At 35.8% G+C, this 20,683-nt stretch overlaps 1 protein-coding gene across 3 annotated transcripts in view; it reads right to left on the bottom strand.

Annotated features, from left to right (window-relative positions):
- Window positions 1-20,683, bottom strand: part of PIK3C2G (phosphatidylinositol-4-phosphate 3-kinase catalytic subunit type 2 gamma) — a 342,287-nt gene that overhangs the window by 86,803 nt on the left and 234,801 nt on the right. For all 3 annotated transcript variants that reach the window (XM_059082718.1, XM_059082719.1, XM_059082720.2), the window contains one exon: window positions 16,424-16,533. In XM_059082718.1, coding sequence (XP_058938701.1) covers window positions 16,424-16,533 — 110 coding nt within the window. The remainder of the gene's footprint in view (window positions 1-16,423; window positions 16,534-20,683) is intronic.

The following is a 20,683-nucleotide window of genomic DNA, read 5'->3' as shown; positions in this document are numbered from 1 at the left end:
TGATTGGTCTGTTCATATTTTCTATTTCTTCCTGTTTCAGTCTTGGGAGGTTATACCTTTCTAAGACTCTGTCTACTTCTTCCAGGTTGTCCATTTTATTGGCATAGAGTTGCTTGTAGTAGTCTCTTAGGATGCTTTGTAGTTCAGCAGTGTCTGTTGTAACTTCTCCTTTTTCATTTCTAATTTCATTGATTTGAGTCCTCTCCCTCTTTTTCTTGATCAGTCTGGCTATGGTTTATCAATTTTGTTTATCTTCTCAAAGAACCAGCTTTTAGTTGTATTGATCTTTGCTATTGTTTTCTTTGTTTCTATTTCATTTATTTCTGCTCTTATCTTTATGATTTCTTTCCTTCTGCTAACTTTGGGTTTTGTTTGTTCTTCTCTATTTCCTTTGTTTGTTCTTCTTTCTCTAGTTCCTTTTGTTTGTTCTCCTTTCTCTAGTTCCTTCTTTCTCTAGTTCCTGATTGTTTGAGATTTTTCTTGTTTCTTGAGGTAGGTTTTTATAGCTATAAACTTCCCTCTTAGAACTGCTTGTGCTGCATCCTGTAGGTTTTGGATCATCGTGTTTTCATTGTCATTTGTCCCTAGGTATTTGTTGATTCCCTTTTTGATTTCTTCAGTGATCTCTTGGTTATTTAGTAACATATTGTTTAGCCTCCATGTGTTTGTGTTTTTTACCTTTTTTTCACTGTAATTCATTTCTAATCTCATAATATGTGGTCAGAAAAGATGCTTGATGTGATTTCAATTTTCTTAAATTTACTGACGTGTGATTTGTGACCCAAGATATGATCTATCCTGGAGAATGTTCCATGAGTACTTGAGAAGAAGGTGTAATCTGCTATACTTGGATGGAATCTCCTATAAATATCAATTAAGTCCATCTTGTTTAATGTGTCATTTAAAGCTTGTGTTTCCTTATTTATTTTCATTTTGGATGATCTGTCCATTGCTGAAAGTGGGGTGTTAAAGTCCCCTACTAGTATTGTGTTACTGTCAATTTCCCCTTTTATGGCTGTTAGCATTTCCTTTATGTATTCTTATGTTGAGTGCATAAGTATTTTCAATTGTTATATTTTCTTCTTGGATTCATCCCTTGATCTTTATGTAGTGTCCTTCTTTTGCCTCTTGTAATAGTCGTTATTTTAAAGTCTGTGTTGTCTGATGTGAGAATTGCTACCTCAGCTTTCTTTTGATTTCCATCTGCATGGAATGTCCATTTCCATCCTCTCACTTTCATTCTGTATGTGTCTTGAGGTCTGAAGTAGGTTTCCTGTAGACAACATATATATGGGTCTTGTTTTTATATCCATTCAACCTGTCTCTGTCTTTTGGAGGGAGCATTTAATCCATTTATAGTTAAGGTAGTTATCAATATGTATGTTCCTATTACCATTTCTTAATTGTTTTGGGTTTGCTATTGCAGGTCTTTTCCTTCTCTTGTGTTTCCTGCCTAGAGAAGTTCCTTTAGCATTTGTTGTAAAGCTGTTTTGGTGGTGTGAATTCTCTTAGCTTTTGCTTGTGTGTAAACGTTTTAATTTCTCTGTCGAATGTGAATGAGATCCTTGCTGGGTAGAGTAATCTTGGTTGTAGGTTTTTCCCTTTCATCACTTTAAATATGTCCTGCTACTCCCTTCTGGCTTGCAGAGGTTCTGCTGAAAGACCAGGTGTTAACCTTATGTGGCTTCCCTTGTATGTTTTTGTTGTCTTTCCCTTGCTGCTTTTAATATTTTTTCTTTATATTTAATTTTTGATAGTTTGATTAATACGTGTCTTGGTGTGTTTCTCCTTGGATTTATACTGTATGGGACTCTCTGTGCTTCCTGGACTTGTGTGACTATTTCCTTTCCCATATTAGGGAAGTTTTCAACTGTAATCTCTTCAAGTATTTTCCCAGTCCCTTTCTTTTTCTCTTCTTCTTCTAGGACCCCTATAATTTGAATGTTGGTGCATTTAATGTTGTCCCAGTGGTCTCTGAGACTGTCTTCAATTCTTTTCATTCTTTTTTCTTTGTTCTGCTCTGCAGCAGTTATTTCCACTGTTTTATCTTCCAGATCACTTATCCCTTCTTCTGCCTCAGTTATTCTGCTATTGATTCCTTCTGGAGAATTTTTAATTTCATTTATTGTGTTGTTCATCATTATTTGTTTGCTCTTTAGTTCTTCTAAGTCCTTATTAAACGTTTCTTGTATTTTCTCCATTCTATTTCCAAGATTTTGGATATCTTTACTATCATTACTCTGAATTCTTTTCAGGCACACTGACTATTTCCTCTTCGTTTGGTCTGCTGGGTTTTTACCTTGCTCCTTCATCTGCTGTGTGTTTCTCTGTCTTCTCATTTTGCTTAACTTACTGTATTTGGCATCTCCTTTTCGCAGGTTGCAGGTTCGTAGTTCCTGTTGTCTTTGGTGTCTTCTCTCAGTAGCTAAGGTTGGTTCAGTGAGTTGTGTAGGCTTCTTGGTGGAGGGGACTGGTGCCTGTGTTTTGGTGGATGAGGCTGGATCTTGTCTTTCTGGTTGGCAGGACTGCATCCAGTGGTGTGTTTTGGGGTGTCTGTGAACTTATTATGATTTTAGGAAGTCTTTCTCATAATGGGTGGGGCTGTGTTCCTGTCTTGCTAGTTGTTTGTTATAAGGTGTCCAGCATTGTAGCTTGCCGGTCATTGAGTGGAGCTGTGTCTTAGCGTTCAGATGGAGATCTCTGGGAGAGCTTTCACCGTTTGATATTACATGGAGCTGGGAGGTCTCTGGTGGACCAATGTCCTGAAATCGGCTCTCCTGCTTCAGAGGCACAGGACTGACACCTAGCCAGAGCACCAAGACCCTGTCAGCCACATGGCTCATAGCACATGCTGAACTTTAAGCCTTTCTTGATACTGTTTTGATATATTTGGTTTTATTTTTCAGGAAGTTCATTATATGTATACTGGATCTTTATTGACTTCTTTTCTTTTTGTTTTAAAGGTCCTCCTTTGTTTTTTTCATCTTTTTTTCTCTGGAGGTATTATCTATTGTGCTGTTTTTATTTTCTTCTGTGTTCTTTCTAGTTTACTATTTTTAAAAGTATGCTTTCGGTGTTTCCCTGGTGGCGCAGTGGTTGAGAATCTGCCTGCCGATGCAGGGGACACAGGTTCGTGCCCCGGTCCGGGAAGAGCCCACATGCCACGGAGTGGCTGGGCCCGTGAGCCATGGCCACTCAGTCTGCATGTCCGGAGCCTGTGCTCTGCAACGGGAGAGGCCACAACAGTGAGAGGCCCGCGTACCACACACACACAAAAACCCCCCCAAAAACAGTATGCTTTATTTTCTAATTTTGGGGGGTTCAATCACTTCATTTCTGAGTTTTCTCTAATTGTAATCTATATTGTTCCAGCATATTTTATCATTTTCTTAATTTCTTTTAGATCAATTTGAAATATAAGGATACAGTTTATCCACTGTTAGAAATGTCTTTCTGGCATATTTTCATTGAAGAGATTTTATTTTGCATCTTATTTCTTTTTTAAAATTATAATTTTGTATGACATTCAGATATGATCCATTTTGCTTACTCATTTTAATATAAAATTAAACTTTCAGGAAGGAGTAGAGGGTTTTTAAGGGTCTGAAGCTTTCTTTTCTGTTTCTATCACAGTGGTAAAAACACTGTTTCATACTTTCTGAGATATTCCTCTTTGGCTTCTCTCTTTGCCCCCAATTTTTTCTGGATTGTGGTTTTCCTTTATGATCTTTCTCCTTTCATTTGGATTATAGTTCCAGTAGTTTCTCTTCAGCATAGGACTTTTTCTAGGGAGGAATCACCAGTTACCTTTGAGAGTTTATAGACTTCTCCAACCTTTTCAGATTTTCCATGGAACCTTTGCCCTTCCTTGTGAATTGAAGTGTGTAAAAACCTTCCCAGTTTCAGCTGCTAAACAGCTTATCAAATGGGCCCGCTCAGGTTTCCAGTGAATACCTGTGGGCTCTGTGGAGGGAGTCCTGTTCTCAGGTCAATCATATAACATGTTGCTTCCTTAACTTCCTCCCATAAGATGCTGTTACAAAAATCTTGTAACTTGATTTGCCCCAAGTGTTTGTATTTTAGGGTTCTTAGGAATACCTTGTTACTTAGTTTTGTTGTAGATGTTACCCATAGTTTTGGGCTTTTGCTACCCTGTTTGATCTGTTTTATGGAAGAAATTCCAGGGACACTAAAAAACTTGTTTTTTAAAAAATAATATATAATTCAAGCCATACAGTGAAATATTAAGTAAAATGTGAAAAGTTCCCTTCTTCCATCTTCCATTGTCACTCTCCTCCCCCAAAATAACTACTACGAACAATCTGGTAGTATTCTTTTGAGCTTTCTCTATACACTTGCACAAACCAACAGACACACAGCAAGACACACTATTCTTACTCCTGTTACATGCCAGGTGCATGTTGGCATGTAGCAATGAAACAAAAACAGAAATGTCTCCCCTTAGAGAGATTATATAATGTGGAATTCAGACCATAATGGAATAAACATGTAAAAATATAGGATATGAGAAAGTGATATATACCATAGAGGAAACTAAAATAGAAATTGGGGAGAGGGAATATGGGGTAGGGAACAGTGTTGCAATTTTAAGTAGGATGGTCAGGGATAGTCTCACTAAAAAGATGAGTTGAATGATTTGACAAAAACCTTTATTTTCCAAGAGCATAGGCCATGGAAATTTCTGATAGAGGAAATTCTAAGCAGAAACAACAGCTCATCCAGAAGCTCAGAGGTAGATGGATGACTGGTGATTAACAGACAGCAAAGAACAGCAGAGTGGCTGACAGAGTGAGGAGTGGAAGAAGGGAAACAGATAGATAAAGGGAGCATGATTTTGTAAGAATTTTGAAGTTGTGTGAGATGGAAGTAAAAAAGACAGGAGTCAAAAATCACAATTACATGAAATGTTATAATTTGCTTTTTTAACTTAGTAATATGTTTTGAAAGAAAAACTTTATAGTAACTCATGCATAGTAAGTGGCCCGAAAATATATGTTGAATGAACAATCTAATTCAGAAAACAGAGTTAACGTATTTTTTTTTAATGATCTATCTGGAAGTATAGATGTACAATGATTAATTTAACCAACTTTGGTTTTTCATTGCAAAGACCATTCTTTCCTTACTGATTCAACTTTGTCCAGTACCTAGGGTATGTATAAACATAGCCTTGTTTCTGGCCTCTTTGTTCTGTTGTACTCTTCAATTTGTCTATCTCTGTTAATAGAACACTTTCTTAAATAGCTAGAACTTATAATAAATCTTGAAAATTCTTTTACCTTGTTCTTTTTCAGGTGTTTTTTTTTTTCATGATTTTAGGTCCTTTGACCTCCCGAATATATTTTAGAATCAGCTTATCAAGCTTACCAATACACAAAATAAATGAGTAAGGATTTGTGTGACATTTATTTAAACTATAAATTAATTTGGGGAGAATCAACATCTCTGCAGTGTTGAGACACGCAACCACTAAACATGGCATATTTCTCCATTTAGTTGGGTCTTATTTTACATCTTTCTGTATAATTTTAGAATATTTTTCTGTGGCTGTTTTCCATATCTTTTGTTAGATTTATTGTGAATTGTAAATTCTAGCTTTTTCTAAATTTTATTTTAACTAATATTTGTTAATATATGAGTAGATTTTTAAGTCATTAATTTTAACAATACACTGTATATTCTTTTGAAATTTGCATAGACACAGTCATGTTATCTGCAAATAATGACAGAGTTTTCTGTCACCCTTTGCACTGCTAAGACCTCCAGTTTAATGTTAAGTGGAAGTGGTGATAGCAGGCATTTTTCATTTGTTTGATTACAGAGGAAAAGCTTTTAATGTTTTACCACTAAGTATAATGTTTTCTGTAGGTTTTTAGCTACAGGTTTAAGGATATTCCTTTCTATTTCTACAGAGTTTTAAAATAATGAGTGATTCTAAATTTTAATAACTGAATTTCTGTATCTATGTAGGTGATCATATAATATTCCCTCTTTAATTTTTTCATTACTGAGTCTTGAATGTTTATCTTGTAACCACTTACTGTACTAAATTCTTATTTCAAAAATTAAAAAAATTATATGGAATTGTTTTGTTTTCTTATTCAAGTGGAAAATAACAATATAACAAAGCTTAAATATAGAGATTTACTAACAAGATAGAGGCATTATTATATTTTTCCTGACATTAATGGGAATGCTTATAATTTTTCATGGAATAAAGTATGTTTATCTAAGTTTCCTTCTGAGCTTACTAAAATATTTCCATGAGGAACAGATGTTGAATGTAATCAAACACTGCTTTTCTTGGTTGGTATCTATCAAAGTTACAAGCAATGCCTTCTTTACAACAAATCAGCCATGTTCTCAATGTTAAAAATGTAGTTCAATAATGTTTAATAATTTCCCCCTCATTTTTATAAAACTTCAAGTCCATTTATCTTGTTCTGGTATTAGACTTAAAAAAATCCAAAATTTTCCATTATTATACATCAATATTGGACAAAATTTGCTAAGAAGGTTAAAATATGACCCTGATCATTATTCATTTCCACAGTGTTCATTATTTTTAAAGATGTCCTTTGACTTTATGGGTATGTAGTGCAGCATAAAACATTCATTTCTTTCTTCATCAGTAGTTCAAAGACATGAAGGTAATAATAGCAGTAAGAGTATAATACCAATCATGATTTACAGAGACACTACCATTCTCTCACTCATTCAACAAATATTTACTGAGCATATTTTATGTGTTGAGGTGGAAAGCTCTAGGATAGCATGTACTCACTTTTCATGAAGGTAGGCTTATGAACTATAAATCTTAAGTTCTGATGTACTCACATTCACATAATCTCAACTATGTCTAGGCCTTATTCTTACATTGCCCAGCGTTAAGATGCAAGAAGACTGGAGATGAAGGATGAACTTTTACGTTAAATTTAAGAGTTTTAATGCAGATTTTCATCTAAATGCATCTCCAGTTTCTCAAGTGGCAGATTTAACAGGTCAGATAAAATAATGTTGTTAAATATGACCCAATTTAGGACTGGGGACCTGAGAGCAGTAAGTTTCAGGCCTCTACGAGGATCTGATTTATCCAAGTGGCAGCTCTCTGATTTATCTATTTTAATGGCAGCTTCAGCTGGATTATGCTTTGGAGTATCTTTATGTTATAAATCTAGAATCTAGCATCTAGAAGGATTCAGTTCTCAAATTTCCTAAGGAAATCCTCCAGGCAGTCTTGATAAACACTTCTAACTTCCTGCTAGGCACTGTTCTTTGTACTGGGACATAGAGGTGAAGGAGAGAAATCAGATTTCTGCCCTCAGGGAGTATATATCCTTTGGCAGGTACTGCACTAAATGCCTTATGTTAATCTTTTCATCCTTAGAGGTGAGCAGTAAAATTATTTTGGCAACAGATAAGAAAAAGACCGTGAGAGGTTAAATGCATACCAAAGGTGACATCATTTAGAAAGTAGCAAGGAAAAATTCTAACACATTTAGAAAGTCTTTGCTCTCATTGTGGATTATTTATAATGAACAGTCTTACAAATTTGTCTTTAAGTGAGAAATAAGCCAATAAATGAGTATGGAATTACCAGGTAAAACAAAGGCACTAAAACAATGATCCTTTAATTTTTACATAGGAATAACCCTTAGACAGAAAAAAAAAAATTAACAGTATTTCTTGCATCTAGGGAACACAGTCCAAAGGGGCATACATTAAGATAAAATTTCTTAAGCCATAGATCCCATCTTAAACATGTGTACAAATTCTACCTCAGAACAGATGTACCTTTTTATAAGATACAAATATTTTAAATTGCTTATCATCAGAAACAAATCCTACTAATAGGTTTCCTAGCTATGTGTGTGTGAATGGGCAATGGAGTTTATCAGTCTCAGAAAACTGGGTTAAATCCAGGAGGTCTAATCTTTCATGTCAGGTTTAGCCTATAGGCAGATTTGTTTCCTCAGGTTAAATATTATATTTTTTGAACTCACATTTATATTAATATGTGACTACAAATGGCAAACGTTTCTCTTTTTTTTTAACACCTTTATTAGAGTATAATTGGCAAATGTTTCTAACTGCTTCATGAGCTACATCAGAGTAACCACTGAAGAGAGATGCCTAAATGTGTGGAGTGCGATCAAGAGAAGGTTCTCGAGCAACCCTTGACAGCAATTTCAGCAAAAGCATATTTCTATTGCTGAAGTCGTTGATATCATTTTGCGGTTTGATAGAACACTGACCTATTTCACTGGTCAGTCTCTTTAAGAGTCGCAGGGAAATATATCTCAAGCGACTTTTTCTGTGAAGGAATCTGCATGAGAATGTTCTTATTTTACCATTGACACTGTAATTTTATGATATATAAATAGAAGAGTTTCAAGTGACTCATACGCCCCATGAACAAATTTCTTCATCTAACTCTCAAACTTCATTTTTGCTGCAGTGATTTTGGCACAGGTAAAGAAGACATTACTTTTCCTTTTCTTTTTTGTATTGGAGTTACTGAGTGTCTAGCTCTGAGAGTCATTCTTAACTATTCAGAGGGAACAATGAATTAATACAACTTTGTCATAATTTATTTTACTCCATGAAGAAAAATAATGGTTCAGTGTTGAATTTGTAATCTATAATATATCTGACCAACACTTTCTCATAGCTAAACCAATAAAATATGCTATCAAGATAATTCCTATTTTGTTACAAATTTATATTGGACCAATAAGTATTCAGAAGTACTCAAAGTATTTTTTAACCAAAAAATTAACATTTTAAATGAATTCAATGAATAATCATTGCTGATGCAGTCTTGGTACACAATTTTTTAAAAAGTTCCTCTCTATGCACTTTTATTTAAAAAAATTCAAGGTTGTCTGACATGCAAAAGAGAGCACCTGATGAATTTGGTTGCATATTTATGTAACATGTATGTACATTTGTGTGAAGATAAAAATTTAATCTTTATGTTCTAACCTTTTAAATAAAATAGATACTAAAAAAAGGGTATTTCATGTTAATTCTTGTAGCTTTGATGGCATGGTACCCTAATTTGGGAAACACAACTTTAAGCATTTAGATATTTTTTACTATATTCTTTCAACTAATCCAAAGACACTACAGTTAAAGAACATCTATATTATCTGAGATTATCAGTTTTGTATGTAGGACTTTTTTTTTCCATATGATTTTGTTTAGGGTCCTGGGAAGAGCACCCATTATGCAAGAAATCAATTTTGTTCTCTTTTGAACTCATCAGTTCTGCCCGTGATCCAAGAAATTCAATTACTTTCAATCGTTTCATCTAGGAAACATAGTTCATGACTAGACCATGCCATTCCCTGGGATTATCGATAGAATCAAAGGAAGTAAATAGAATAATATTATGCAAATATGATTTCAGAAAGCTTACTACCAAGCAAGTAAAAAAATGAATATATATATGAGCCCAAAAGGTAGTAAACTACAGATAGAGAGATACAAAGGAAAACACACGTACAGATTTATGGTTCTGTGGAAACTGACTTGTGGTAAACTCTTTTGAAATCCTCTTTCAAATCCTTTTGAAAGAGATGTTGGGATTAAAACAAGAGGCAACTTTAGAGTTTCTTATCTTTTTCTCTTTTTTTTTCATTTTTTCTCCTGCTTCATAGTTTAGAACTTGGCTTAAAAAATGAAAGATTTTGCTATTTTCCAAGTTGAAGTTTCAAGTCTTCATAATTCATCTACAAGGTCAGCAAGTCTTATGCAAATGTCATCACAGGCTCCTAACTGCATACAAACAAAAATTCCAGGCTCCATGGCTTTGAATACAATAAGTAATTCCTACACTTTCTTATGGAGGCTCCTTACAAAATTTAGCCAAATCAGAGCAAATGGAATAAAGAAACTAGGGAAATATTGATGGGCTGGTCTTACTATGTATAAGTACTATGCCAGTGAAATGACATTCCAGGCTTCTATCCTCCCCTCCCCTCCAAAAGCTACCTTATTTTATTGATGTATTGTAAAAGCTGTCATATCTGCAGTTTAAAAAACATAGTTTAAAAAGTCAATTTCGTTCAGATTAGTGCTTATAATGAAATTTTTTAAAATGGGAAACTATCACAACGAAAGGAGAAATGCCACTTATTTTAACTAGCATTTCCCTTTGTATCTGCTTTCTTCATTTAAGGAAAGTTGGACGTCATGATTGTTAGTTCCTCTAGGTTCTGTTTTTTTGTTTGTTTTTTCTTATGAGTATTTATTTCTGTAGGTATCAATGGTTAAGCTAAGGCAAAGAAAAACTTTGACCCATATTTATGGAATTACAACAATCCATGAGATGACAATTTGCAAAATACTAAAAAAAAATCAGAAACTTTAATGATAAAAGAACCCAGGGATCTGCATTCCTGTCCTATACTCTGTTTCTCAATTCTCAAGAGACACCAGATAGAAAGCCATTGAATTATGTTTTGAGACATTTGAGCATAAAGAGCCTTGTCTCACCCTATAGCCGTGAGAAATAAACAAGAAGGAATGCAGGGAAAACTGGGAATTTCTGGCATTGTGTCTGCACACTCTAGGTGGCTCAGAGACTCTGACTCCTGTCTTTGTGAAGTCCAGAAGCACTCTCTCTGGATGCTATCAACATTTTCAGCAGCTTCACAGTTGTACTTGTTGGGACAGTCATTGTGCCTGCTCTTCCCAATGGCCCCTCATAATTAAGACTGTTCTTTCTAAAGCTCAAAGTTCAGAGAAGAAGCTCCAGGCTGTTCTTTGTGAAGGGGTGGCCCATGTTAAGAATAAGGATGGGCAACAGAATCCATGATGGCTTGGCATGAAGGACCCTGTCCGTAGGGTCAAAGACAACTAGTTAAGTTAATTAGACTGTCTCTCTCTGGAATTTATATTAGAGAATACTGGCCAGTAGGCAAAAAGAAGCAGAATATGATAGGTAGAGATAAGCAGAGGAGAAGGTCTTCATTTCCTTTAGAAACTGGCTAGGCCATATTGGTTTCTGGAGTTTAGGTTACAGTTTGAGTCCACATATACCCTTTTCCCCAAGGATACCAGATAGAATCTAGTTCTTGCTATCAAAATACCTCACTAATGCAAATAACTTGTTACTCTGAAGTTTGGAGTTTTGTTTTGCTTCAAGCTGTCTTCAAGCTGCTCTTCTCTTTAGCTGAAGAGCAGAGGATCTTATACTTACTAAACCAAAGAATCTGCCTGGCAGGCCAAATGGAATATATGGGAATACATGGAAAATTTCTTCTCACATTTCTGGAGGAGGAAATGGGTAAAGTAAAAAGCATAATCTGCATGTGGGAGGGGAGGTAGGCCAGGAAATTTATGCTTAATGATCCGAGTCTGGTCTGTGAAATAGGTTATCTGTTTTCTAAAGACAGCTAACCCTGTGTGAGAGTGACTGAAAATTCTGAAATAACCCATTTGGACGGCATTTTAATATATGGTTGCCTTTGTTGCCCAGCAGTGGGCTGGGCAGAGATATTACATGAGAATATCAATTTGCAGGGACTGAGTCATGATACTTTCTTGACTCTATTCAACAGAACTCAGCTGCAAGGGGAGTAAAAAATGTAAGGGAAGCAGAGAGAGGAGTTGGCAATGATGTGAAAAACCTTTGTGTCCAGTAAACCAATTTTATTTTCATTTTTCTCTAAATGCCATTCATTGTAATATAATTTTTTAATGCCACACAGAGTACAGCATCCTCTGAAGCTCTTATGATCAGCTCTTAGCCCAGAATGTGAATACCCAAGAGTGAAGTAAGATCCTGTATTGTTCATAAATAGAGGACTCTCTCAGAGAGGCAGAAAAAGCCATTTCTTTCAAGTCTCAAACAGGGTCAAGAGCGGCAGCCTCTTAATGCTAATACAGTGGTCAGGACTAGGGCACTTAAGGTATCCACACATGCTGGGTCTCAGATGGCTTAGTCCTTATTCATGACCCAGATCTATGAGCTTAGTGGTGGTGGTGGGAGTGGGTGGATTTTCAACTTATTTTTATCTGTATCTTAGTAGTATCCGAATAAAAAGTGGCATGAAACACATTTAGCTTTTCAGAACAAAGAGAACAAGGTATTTAAATATGCAGGGCCTCTCAAAAGTATATCCGAGTTAATGACACTCATTGAAGCACCAAGACCAATGTTGGATCCATTAATGAACTTGATCTCTTTTTTGGTAAATTATGTGCACTGACATCTACACTTCAAGTTTTTCCTTAAGTTTTGATAGCCATATAATGTCAGAGAACTTAGCTTAACAGTATTATTTACACAGAAAAGTAAACAAGTGAACATAATTTTTAAGCCTCCCTTATTATTTTTAATTCACCAGCCTACTTTTATAAATTCACTCTATACATTGTTTAAGTATTAACAAAAGAAATATTGTATAATTTTCTTGAGAATTTTAAACATCTAAATAACAGTGAGTTTAAATAACTTTTTTAAATGGTAAAGAATCACAGTCACATTCAACTGAGGCTTCTTGAACTTCGATAATAGGTTCTTCAAAGTGCTGGATGGAATATGTGATAGAAAAGATCCTCAACATTTGATCTACATATGCTGACCAAGGAACTTAGAGAAGAGTTGAAAAGGAAATCTCAAAACATATTAAATCATATCTAAAAAATAAAGGTACATAGTTGAGATTTTAGGATAAAAGATACTACTGAGACAGGCTCTTGGAAATGAATGGTAGGGTGAGTCTCATGGGAGATTTCTCTGAGAAGAAAAGTGGAAAACAATACAGAGAGGTTCAAGGCACCTGGTAATGGGCCAAAACAGAAAAAAGAAAGAAGGTGACGGCCTTGGCATCATTAGTCAAATTATGCCATGGGGGTCTCCCAGGGCAGTCGTTATAGCAGATCCTGAACCAAACACCCAGGGGACACTTGGTGGTAGCACAGAGATAATATTTCTGGGAAGGGACTCTGTCCACCAAGGCTCGGGATATTCAGGAATGAGGATTAGTGCCCAAGGAAGGTTATAGGCTCACCTTGGTGAAACTGCAGCCAACATGGGCTCTGAGGAACCTTGAGAAAACTGTGGTCTGAATTATGAAGCAGCACATCCCCGGAAGCCTGCATATGGGAGGGGTGGACTTGAGCACACAGGGTAGAATTTAAGACCACACACTCTGGAGCATGACTCCTGGATTCTAATTGTGGCTCTGTCTCCTGCCAGCTGTGTCCTCTGGCAAATCATTTTATTCCTCTGGGGTCTCAATTTCCTAATCTAAAAATGTAGATAAAAGTGATACAACCTCATAGACTTGTTATGATGATTAAATAAGTTACTGTATGAAAAGTACTTAGAGTAAGGCTTGAAATATAAGAAGCACTGTATTACATGTTAGCCATTGTTATATGACTTCTATACACTTAAATGTTTCATGTTTAAATTGTATTTTCTGTTAAATTAAACTTTTTAATATATTTTAAGGGACTAGAACTTGTTTCACATTCAGGTACTTTTGGACTTTTGGAAGTAGGGAAATGGGAATATGTCCCCTGCTTTACTTGGGACATTACTGATATAACCAACAAGCATATTTACTTAGGTGATATACTAGACAGTATGTAATTCAGTAATAAATGAAGCATATCATGAAATAATACATGTTCTGTAGAATTAAAGAAGAAAAGAGTAGTTGGTACTAGAATAATCTGAGAAGATTTTGTGGATGAGGTCCAGAGTCTCAAGGGATGGGTAGGACTGAAAATAAATCAGACCCCCTGCCTCTATTCTAGTAATTTTATGATTCTTAGGGAGCGTTTTTGATGAGGCTATGCATGTGAGTTAAATAGACAAAGCAGGAATTAATGTATATTGACAACGTGATCTACCCTGACAATAATTCATCTGGGAATCATAGAGGTGGTGTGGATGAACCTTGATAAAGACAATCACATTTATAAGGTCCTCAAAAGTAAGAGGTAAGAAATGGCAAGTCAAAGACAATTATTGAAGAGAAATGACGCGCCCTAGTTTAGATGACTAGATGCCTTTTAAGTCTGCCATGGAGAACAAGTTATTTACCATAAAGTTGTAGAAAGAAGTTTAATTAACAGAACATACTACATAACATCTGAAAGTGAGAAAATTAGCCTGGCAGAGATATGCAGGCAGGATAATGAGGTCTAGCTCACTGCTAGGAAGTTACTGGCTTCAGATCTACTTCCTGTATTAGTTCACATCCTCTTGAACAGGAAGGGAAGCATGAGTCAAGAGGCAAGGTCACGCATCTCTAAGATTCTGCCCCTTACAGATCTGAGTGTGTCAGATGAAGTTGGAGGATGTGGAGGGATGGGACTCTGGCAGACAAATAAAGCCTATTTACCTTTTTCCTGTGGCCGTGGCCTGAAAGAGCTTTTTTCATCCAATATATAGTTTTTTCCTTTGTTTTAAATTGTAGGAGGGATAATTTGTGAACTGCAGCACTATAATTGCTTTGTCCAAGCAATGACATATCAAACATATCAAACACAGGTTGCAGCCCAATCACGTTTTCAACGTCCACCTTTTCTGGCCCTCTCTATGCTCCTCCCCTATCACCCCACCCTGTCTCAACGACATGTCAATAATTGCGTCTGCCTTACAGCTGCCCACTTTAAAGAAAGGCATCCCGGTCTGACCCTGATGGGATAGCCCGAGGGGACTGTTTTTGGTACCATGTTAACCCACCCACCTCGGGTATAGTTAACTGGACAAGGGATGGCAGCTAGACTGAAAGGCTGATTCCTACTCATGAGATTCCCCAGAGCTCTCTTGAACTCTGAAGGACCTTCCAGGCTCTGTGACAGATGTCCTGTTTTTCCTGAGGCAGGCTGACTCAGCCCTTCCTTGGGATTTCTCATACAAGTCCCTTGTCCCCATTAGTTGAGGCAACTTGAGAGTCCCTCATCCTTGAAACCAAGGATCTGAAACACTTCTGCCAGTCTTCAAGCTAGTGTCTTTGGCCACAGACAGTTGTCAACTAATATTTGTAGTTTTCTAAGTGGATATAAACAAAAGCTTCTTTCAGAGGTAACTTTACTAGTAAAGGGCATTTTCAAGACTCAAAAAACCTACTAGACTCACCAAAAGAATTTCTAATGGTAGAATTTCAGAAACAAACCAGATAGCAGGAAGGAATATTTTTGGCAGGAGCTCTGCCTGGAGTTCCTTAATCATATATACTTTCCAATGGTAAATGTTGAAAAAATCCTAGAGCATGCGATCAAAGTCTTAGCTTTGGGCCCTAGTCCTAGCTCTATTTCTTACGACTTCTTTTAATTGTGGGCAAGCCTCTTAATTCTTTGGATCTCGGTTTTCTAGTTTGCATATTTATTGTCAGAATAAATTAACTATAAGGGCTCTTGCAGCTCTAGTATTCTGTGATTCTGTCATATTGCTTCTACTCAACCACAAGAGCAGCCTATACATTCAAGTTCATGAAACAGAGATTCCTTGCAAAAGTGAAATTCTCCAAGTGTTTCGGACATGCATCCCCATGAACTCCCCTGACTCCCTTGGAATGGAGAGAGATTCTACACTATACATTCTGGAAAAAGGAGAGAAAAGTAATACCTGTGTGGGAACTATAAGTACTGTTTTCTTCAAAAGGACAGAGCATATATCTATTAAAAAATATAATTTGTGTTTCCAAATTTCCAGTTGAAAATATTAGAAAAATTAAAAATTAGACTCAAATAAGTTTCAATATCAAGAAATTATAGGAAAGAGCACTGTATTTCTCTACTTAAAATATTTACTAGGATAATAATTACAGCTAACATTTATTGAGCACCTAAAATTTGCTAGCAATTATGCTATCCATTCAAAAACTGAAGTCCAAAAGAATCTTATATCATAAAATGCACCACCCTTCTGATAATAATTCTGAGTCTAACTGACCATCACTTTGCTGTGCCCAGACTCTGAACTTGATGTACACTAGTGTTACCCCAGACTTGCTTAGTAAAAACTGTATTAAAAATAGAAGAAAGTCATCAAATATTATATTTGTATCATCATAGAGATGAAATTAGTGAGTCCATATCTCATCATAAATCTCTTTTTTCCAAATTGTTTTTCTGGACATAGTTCAAGTAGAACAACCAATTTATTTATGTCAGCTCTTGCTCTTTTCAATGACCTCTTATTGAGTAATGTATTATATGAGGAGGCTGGTTAGCAAACAATAGCTTGCTACAGAAACACTGACTCAGGCCTTCTGCTAGACATTCACATTGCTCCTTTTCTATCCCTTGGGAAAAAGACACAAACTTGCAGAAATGACAGCTTCATACCAATGACTGTTCACCCTAAAATCATCTCAAATGTGAAACATGTGTCTGTATTCATGCATACTCACACATTCACTGCTAATCTTACTTGGTAAAATGACTTGTCGCTTCCAGGTCTGTGTCTTGTGGACGAAGATTATTATACACATATTTCAGGTCTTCGATTCCACTTAGCTCAGGCAATCCTGCATGTAACATCTTAAAAACACAAGCAAACACACAAACAAAACAAGATAAATAAAACAGAAACAAAAAACCTCAGAATAAATGTAAATCAAATCTTCATCTTGTCTTCTTGTTGAAGAGCCATATTCAGCATGGGAGAATAGAAATAATAAGAGTTCTAATGTCAGAATTTCTGGACCCATCATTTAAAATCTAAATGATCTTGAAAAAGTCTCTTAACCTGTTTGAACCTCTACTTTCTCATTTTTAAAGTGGATATAAAAATATGCAAAGAAAAATATCCAACATGTTCTGGGAGAATCAAATGCTAATGACTAAGAAAGAGCTCTATACATATAAATTATAACACAAGAATTATATCACAATTCCTATTTTCAGGAAGAAAAACTTAATGCCCTAAAACCTGTAAGTGAAGTGTCCAGGTCAAATGGTGTGTAAGGACAGAGAATAAAACTCATCTTTCTGGTTCTTAATTTTAGGCTCCATTCCTTTGCTTTTTAATCTTATGTTCTTTCATGACTCTATGACTCATACTACAAGAACACAATTTTCCCTAGTTAAGTGATGACTGAATTTAGTAGAAGTTATTAAAACAATGAAACAAAGATTAAATTGTACAAAGGCTCAGGTATTTTTTCTGCCAAACTTTGGAAAAATATTTCACTTAAATTACAATGTAGATTGAAGGGATAATATTCTCTTTAGTTATAGGCAAACATCGTAGGAAAAAAATTGATCTTTCTGAGATAAATTTGAACTCCGAGGGAAAAAAGAAGAATATCATCAGTGTATCTCATGACTAAAATAAATTATTTCCTACTCTGGGAACAGAGGCACTTTTACAGCAGTGGGAAGTTAGGAACCATGCTGTTGATCCTAAAAATAATAGATAAACTGAGAATACAGGTATGGAGGATGGTTTAAGTTGTGATTGACTTGATGAAGTTCAAGTGAGAAAAATGGGTTTGAAACTGTTTTCCTTTCCTACTCTTCCCACCCAGACTGAGGGGATAGCATATATAGGTGGACAGAGGAGAGCCAGATACCTTCCATTTGTTTGCAGAAGAGATCCAGGATAGCTTTCTGGAACATTGGGTGTCCTGTGGGTGAGTGACAAGAGATGGAGCTGAAAAGGCCAAGTAGTGCAGGATGTTTTAGCAATTGGAAATGTTTTGTACTTTGTCCCAATGGCAAGGAAAGTTCTTTTAGTGTTTTAAAATGAGCATTAAAAGAATGAATTGTGTACAAGAAAGATCATCATGGTTATGTGTTAAAAACAGATGAAAGTGTGGCCAAATAAGAGGCTGGACTAGTAGACTTGTTTAGGAATGAAGGAAAGTTATTAGATTTTAAATATATGTAGGAAGTAGAATTGAGAAAACTGGGTGACTGGATATATTTGGAGGGCTGGGTGTGATCTAAAGCATGAATATAGATTTGGGAGTCATTAGCATGCAGATAGTTATTGAAACCATGGGAATGGATTAGGTAGTCCTGGGAAATTGTAAGCTGTCTTTCCTCATGGATGTCTTTCCAATGGATGATATCAGATTCATGATATCTAGATCTGAGCAAATTTTCTTCTCCCATAAACTCTTCCTCCTTTTTCCTGTTTCATATTTCACTGCCATCATTGTCCATACAACAAGAATTTCATATCTTCTTTGATTCTCTTTTTCTTGATTCCCAATTTCAATCACTTAATTCTATAAAAACCATCTCAACAGTCTCATGTATTCATTCCCTTTTCCATTATTGTCCTAGTTCAGCTCCTCATCTTCATTTGCTTAGATAACTTGAATAGCCCTTTTCTAGTTCTTCAATTGCTACCTCTCTAACTACATAATTTCTGAGTTATCTGTCTAAAATCCAAGCTAGATGATGGTACTCCCTTCATCAAAAACAAAGAAACTTCTAGGTTCTCAGGTGACTATATATAAAAGTCTAAAATGTTCATTCTGTTCTAAATGCCTTTCTTAATCTACTTGTGATCTATCACTTCAACCTCACCATCTACATAGGTCTCCAACTGTGCCACAGACTGGGTGCATTTGCTTCCCCCCATTTCCCACACATATCATGCCCATGCTCTTTAAGCCTCCACAGACACTTATACTTTTCTTTCAGTCAGGATCCCTTTCCTCTCCTTCCTTGTCTATTGAAATTCTTTTTAAAGGCTCATCTCAAATACGCCTTCCTCCTTGAAAGCACCACAGATCCTCTTGATAAGATTTTATAACTTGCTTTCTTTGTACAGTAATCCTATTTTGGTTACATGTCTTTCATAGTATTTATTTCTGCCTAGCTTTAACTACGTTTTGTCATGTGTGTTTGTCACATTAGATTTTAAGTTCTTTGAGAACATAAATTAGTTTTTTATTCCATGTTGAATTGTCTGAATTGTTAACGTGGTACTTTGTAAGTAGTTAGAACTTAATGAATGTCTGTGAAATAATGAATGCATGAGTGAATGAATGAAAATATATCTGTCAGGCATTTAAAACCTATAGATAGCAAGTTCAACCCCAACTAATAAACTTAAAATCAACCATAGGGAGATACATTGCCAACAGCAACTAGAGTCTAGATTACGTTTTATCTTATCAGTTCTGTACTCAGAGTTCTAGAGACATGTGTGTATTTATTGTGGCAGTTTCCCCCATTATCACACTATGACTGTCCATTTACTATGAACAAGCTTCTTCCCTAGATATGAATTGCTTTCTAGTTTCTCTGGATATTCTGAATTCACACCTGCTCATTTAGGACTCTGTCAAACATTTCCTTGGGAAGTAGACCCTATACTTATCCCTTCCTACACACACACACACACACACACACACCAGGTGCCAAGTGCAGATGGCTTCAAACCCAAGTTCTCTCCCTTTCATGTGGCTGATTAAAGGTAACAAGTGCTAACTTTGCCCTTGTTGATGTGCTTCATTCCTTAGAGAGGAGGCTTTGAGTGATATGACTCTGCACATCAGAGTATGGATGGCCTCATACCTGGGTCCACTTAGTCAGGTCTGTTCACTGACCCACAGAGATGTGGTTCAAGTGCCTCCCTGGCTTAGATTACATGGGTTATAACTTTAATTGGGGCAGTAAGAAAGGGAAAGGGTGGCTAGTACAGATAATAAACAGATAAGTTCTTTTTTAAAGGATAGGAACATTAATTTTTTTTTTTTTTTTTTTTTTTTTTACTTCTGCTCTTCCCCTACTAAGTCCAAATCTATTTTGATAGTTGTGCTTAGGGAAGCAGACACTCTTTGCCACCACATAGAGAAGTTAGAAAGATTTCTGCTGGGAAATATCTGATATAAAAATGGGTGTGATAAACATTTTAAACTGGGTGAATGGTCCCTATGTTCTTTGGGAGCCTTCTATTATAATTGCTATTGATTTTTTAATAAGAGAAAAGCTGATGAAATACAGGCTTTTATGTTAGTGAATCCAGCTAGCAACATTCTTCAGTCTCTACAGATGTTTTGGTTTTAAGAAAGATGGGAATTTCATGGATTATTTTCCCCAGCTTTTCCCAGGAGTAAACAAAAAGGACTGTGAATACATGGAAATATGCTGCTCTCAACCAAGGCTGAACAATTTACTCCATAGCAGACTCACCAAACACTTGTGGCTCATAATCCTTTGTTAGTGACCATTCACTAACAAAGGTAGAATTTATGACCCATATCAAGTATTTCTCAAGTTGTAACTAGGTTATGGCACAGTCGATTAAATTCTTTTTAAGTAAGTTAACACAAAAAGAGTTAGTTTGAGAGAGAATTGAGGGAAATATAGATTTCCCACATAGGTAGAAAATAATCTTTTGTAAATTTAAATTTGGTTTTTATTTTATAAGAAGCTCTACCAGAGAAGGTGTGGTCTTGAAACCTTTACTGATGCTTTGGTTATCTACAGAATCCCATAGGAAAAAAATGTGAAGAGAAGAGAATCAAGAGGTTAATAACCAGAAAGAGAGATAATAACACACTGCTGATTTACATATATTTATTCACTGGTCTAATTGGTCCACATTGCTGCTTATCTCTGTTTCAATTTCTGTAAAAGTTTAAATATAAGATTACAAGATTAATCTGAATTAGTACCCTTCACTGCCAAAATTTCTTCATTAGCCTAAAAGTCATGCTTGAATAATTAA

This window comes from Kogia breviceps, chromosome 12 (assembly GCF_026419965.1).
Source record: "Kogia breviceps isolate mKogBre1 chromosome 12, mKogBre1 haplotype 1, whole genome shotgun sequence".
In the NCBI taxonomy this organism is placed as follows: domain Eukaryota; kingdom Metazoa; phylum Chordata; class Mammalia; order Artiodactyla; family Physeteridae; genus Kogia; species Kogia breviceps.
This window is presented reverse-complemented; position numbering and strand designations above follow the sequence as displayed.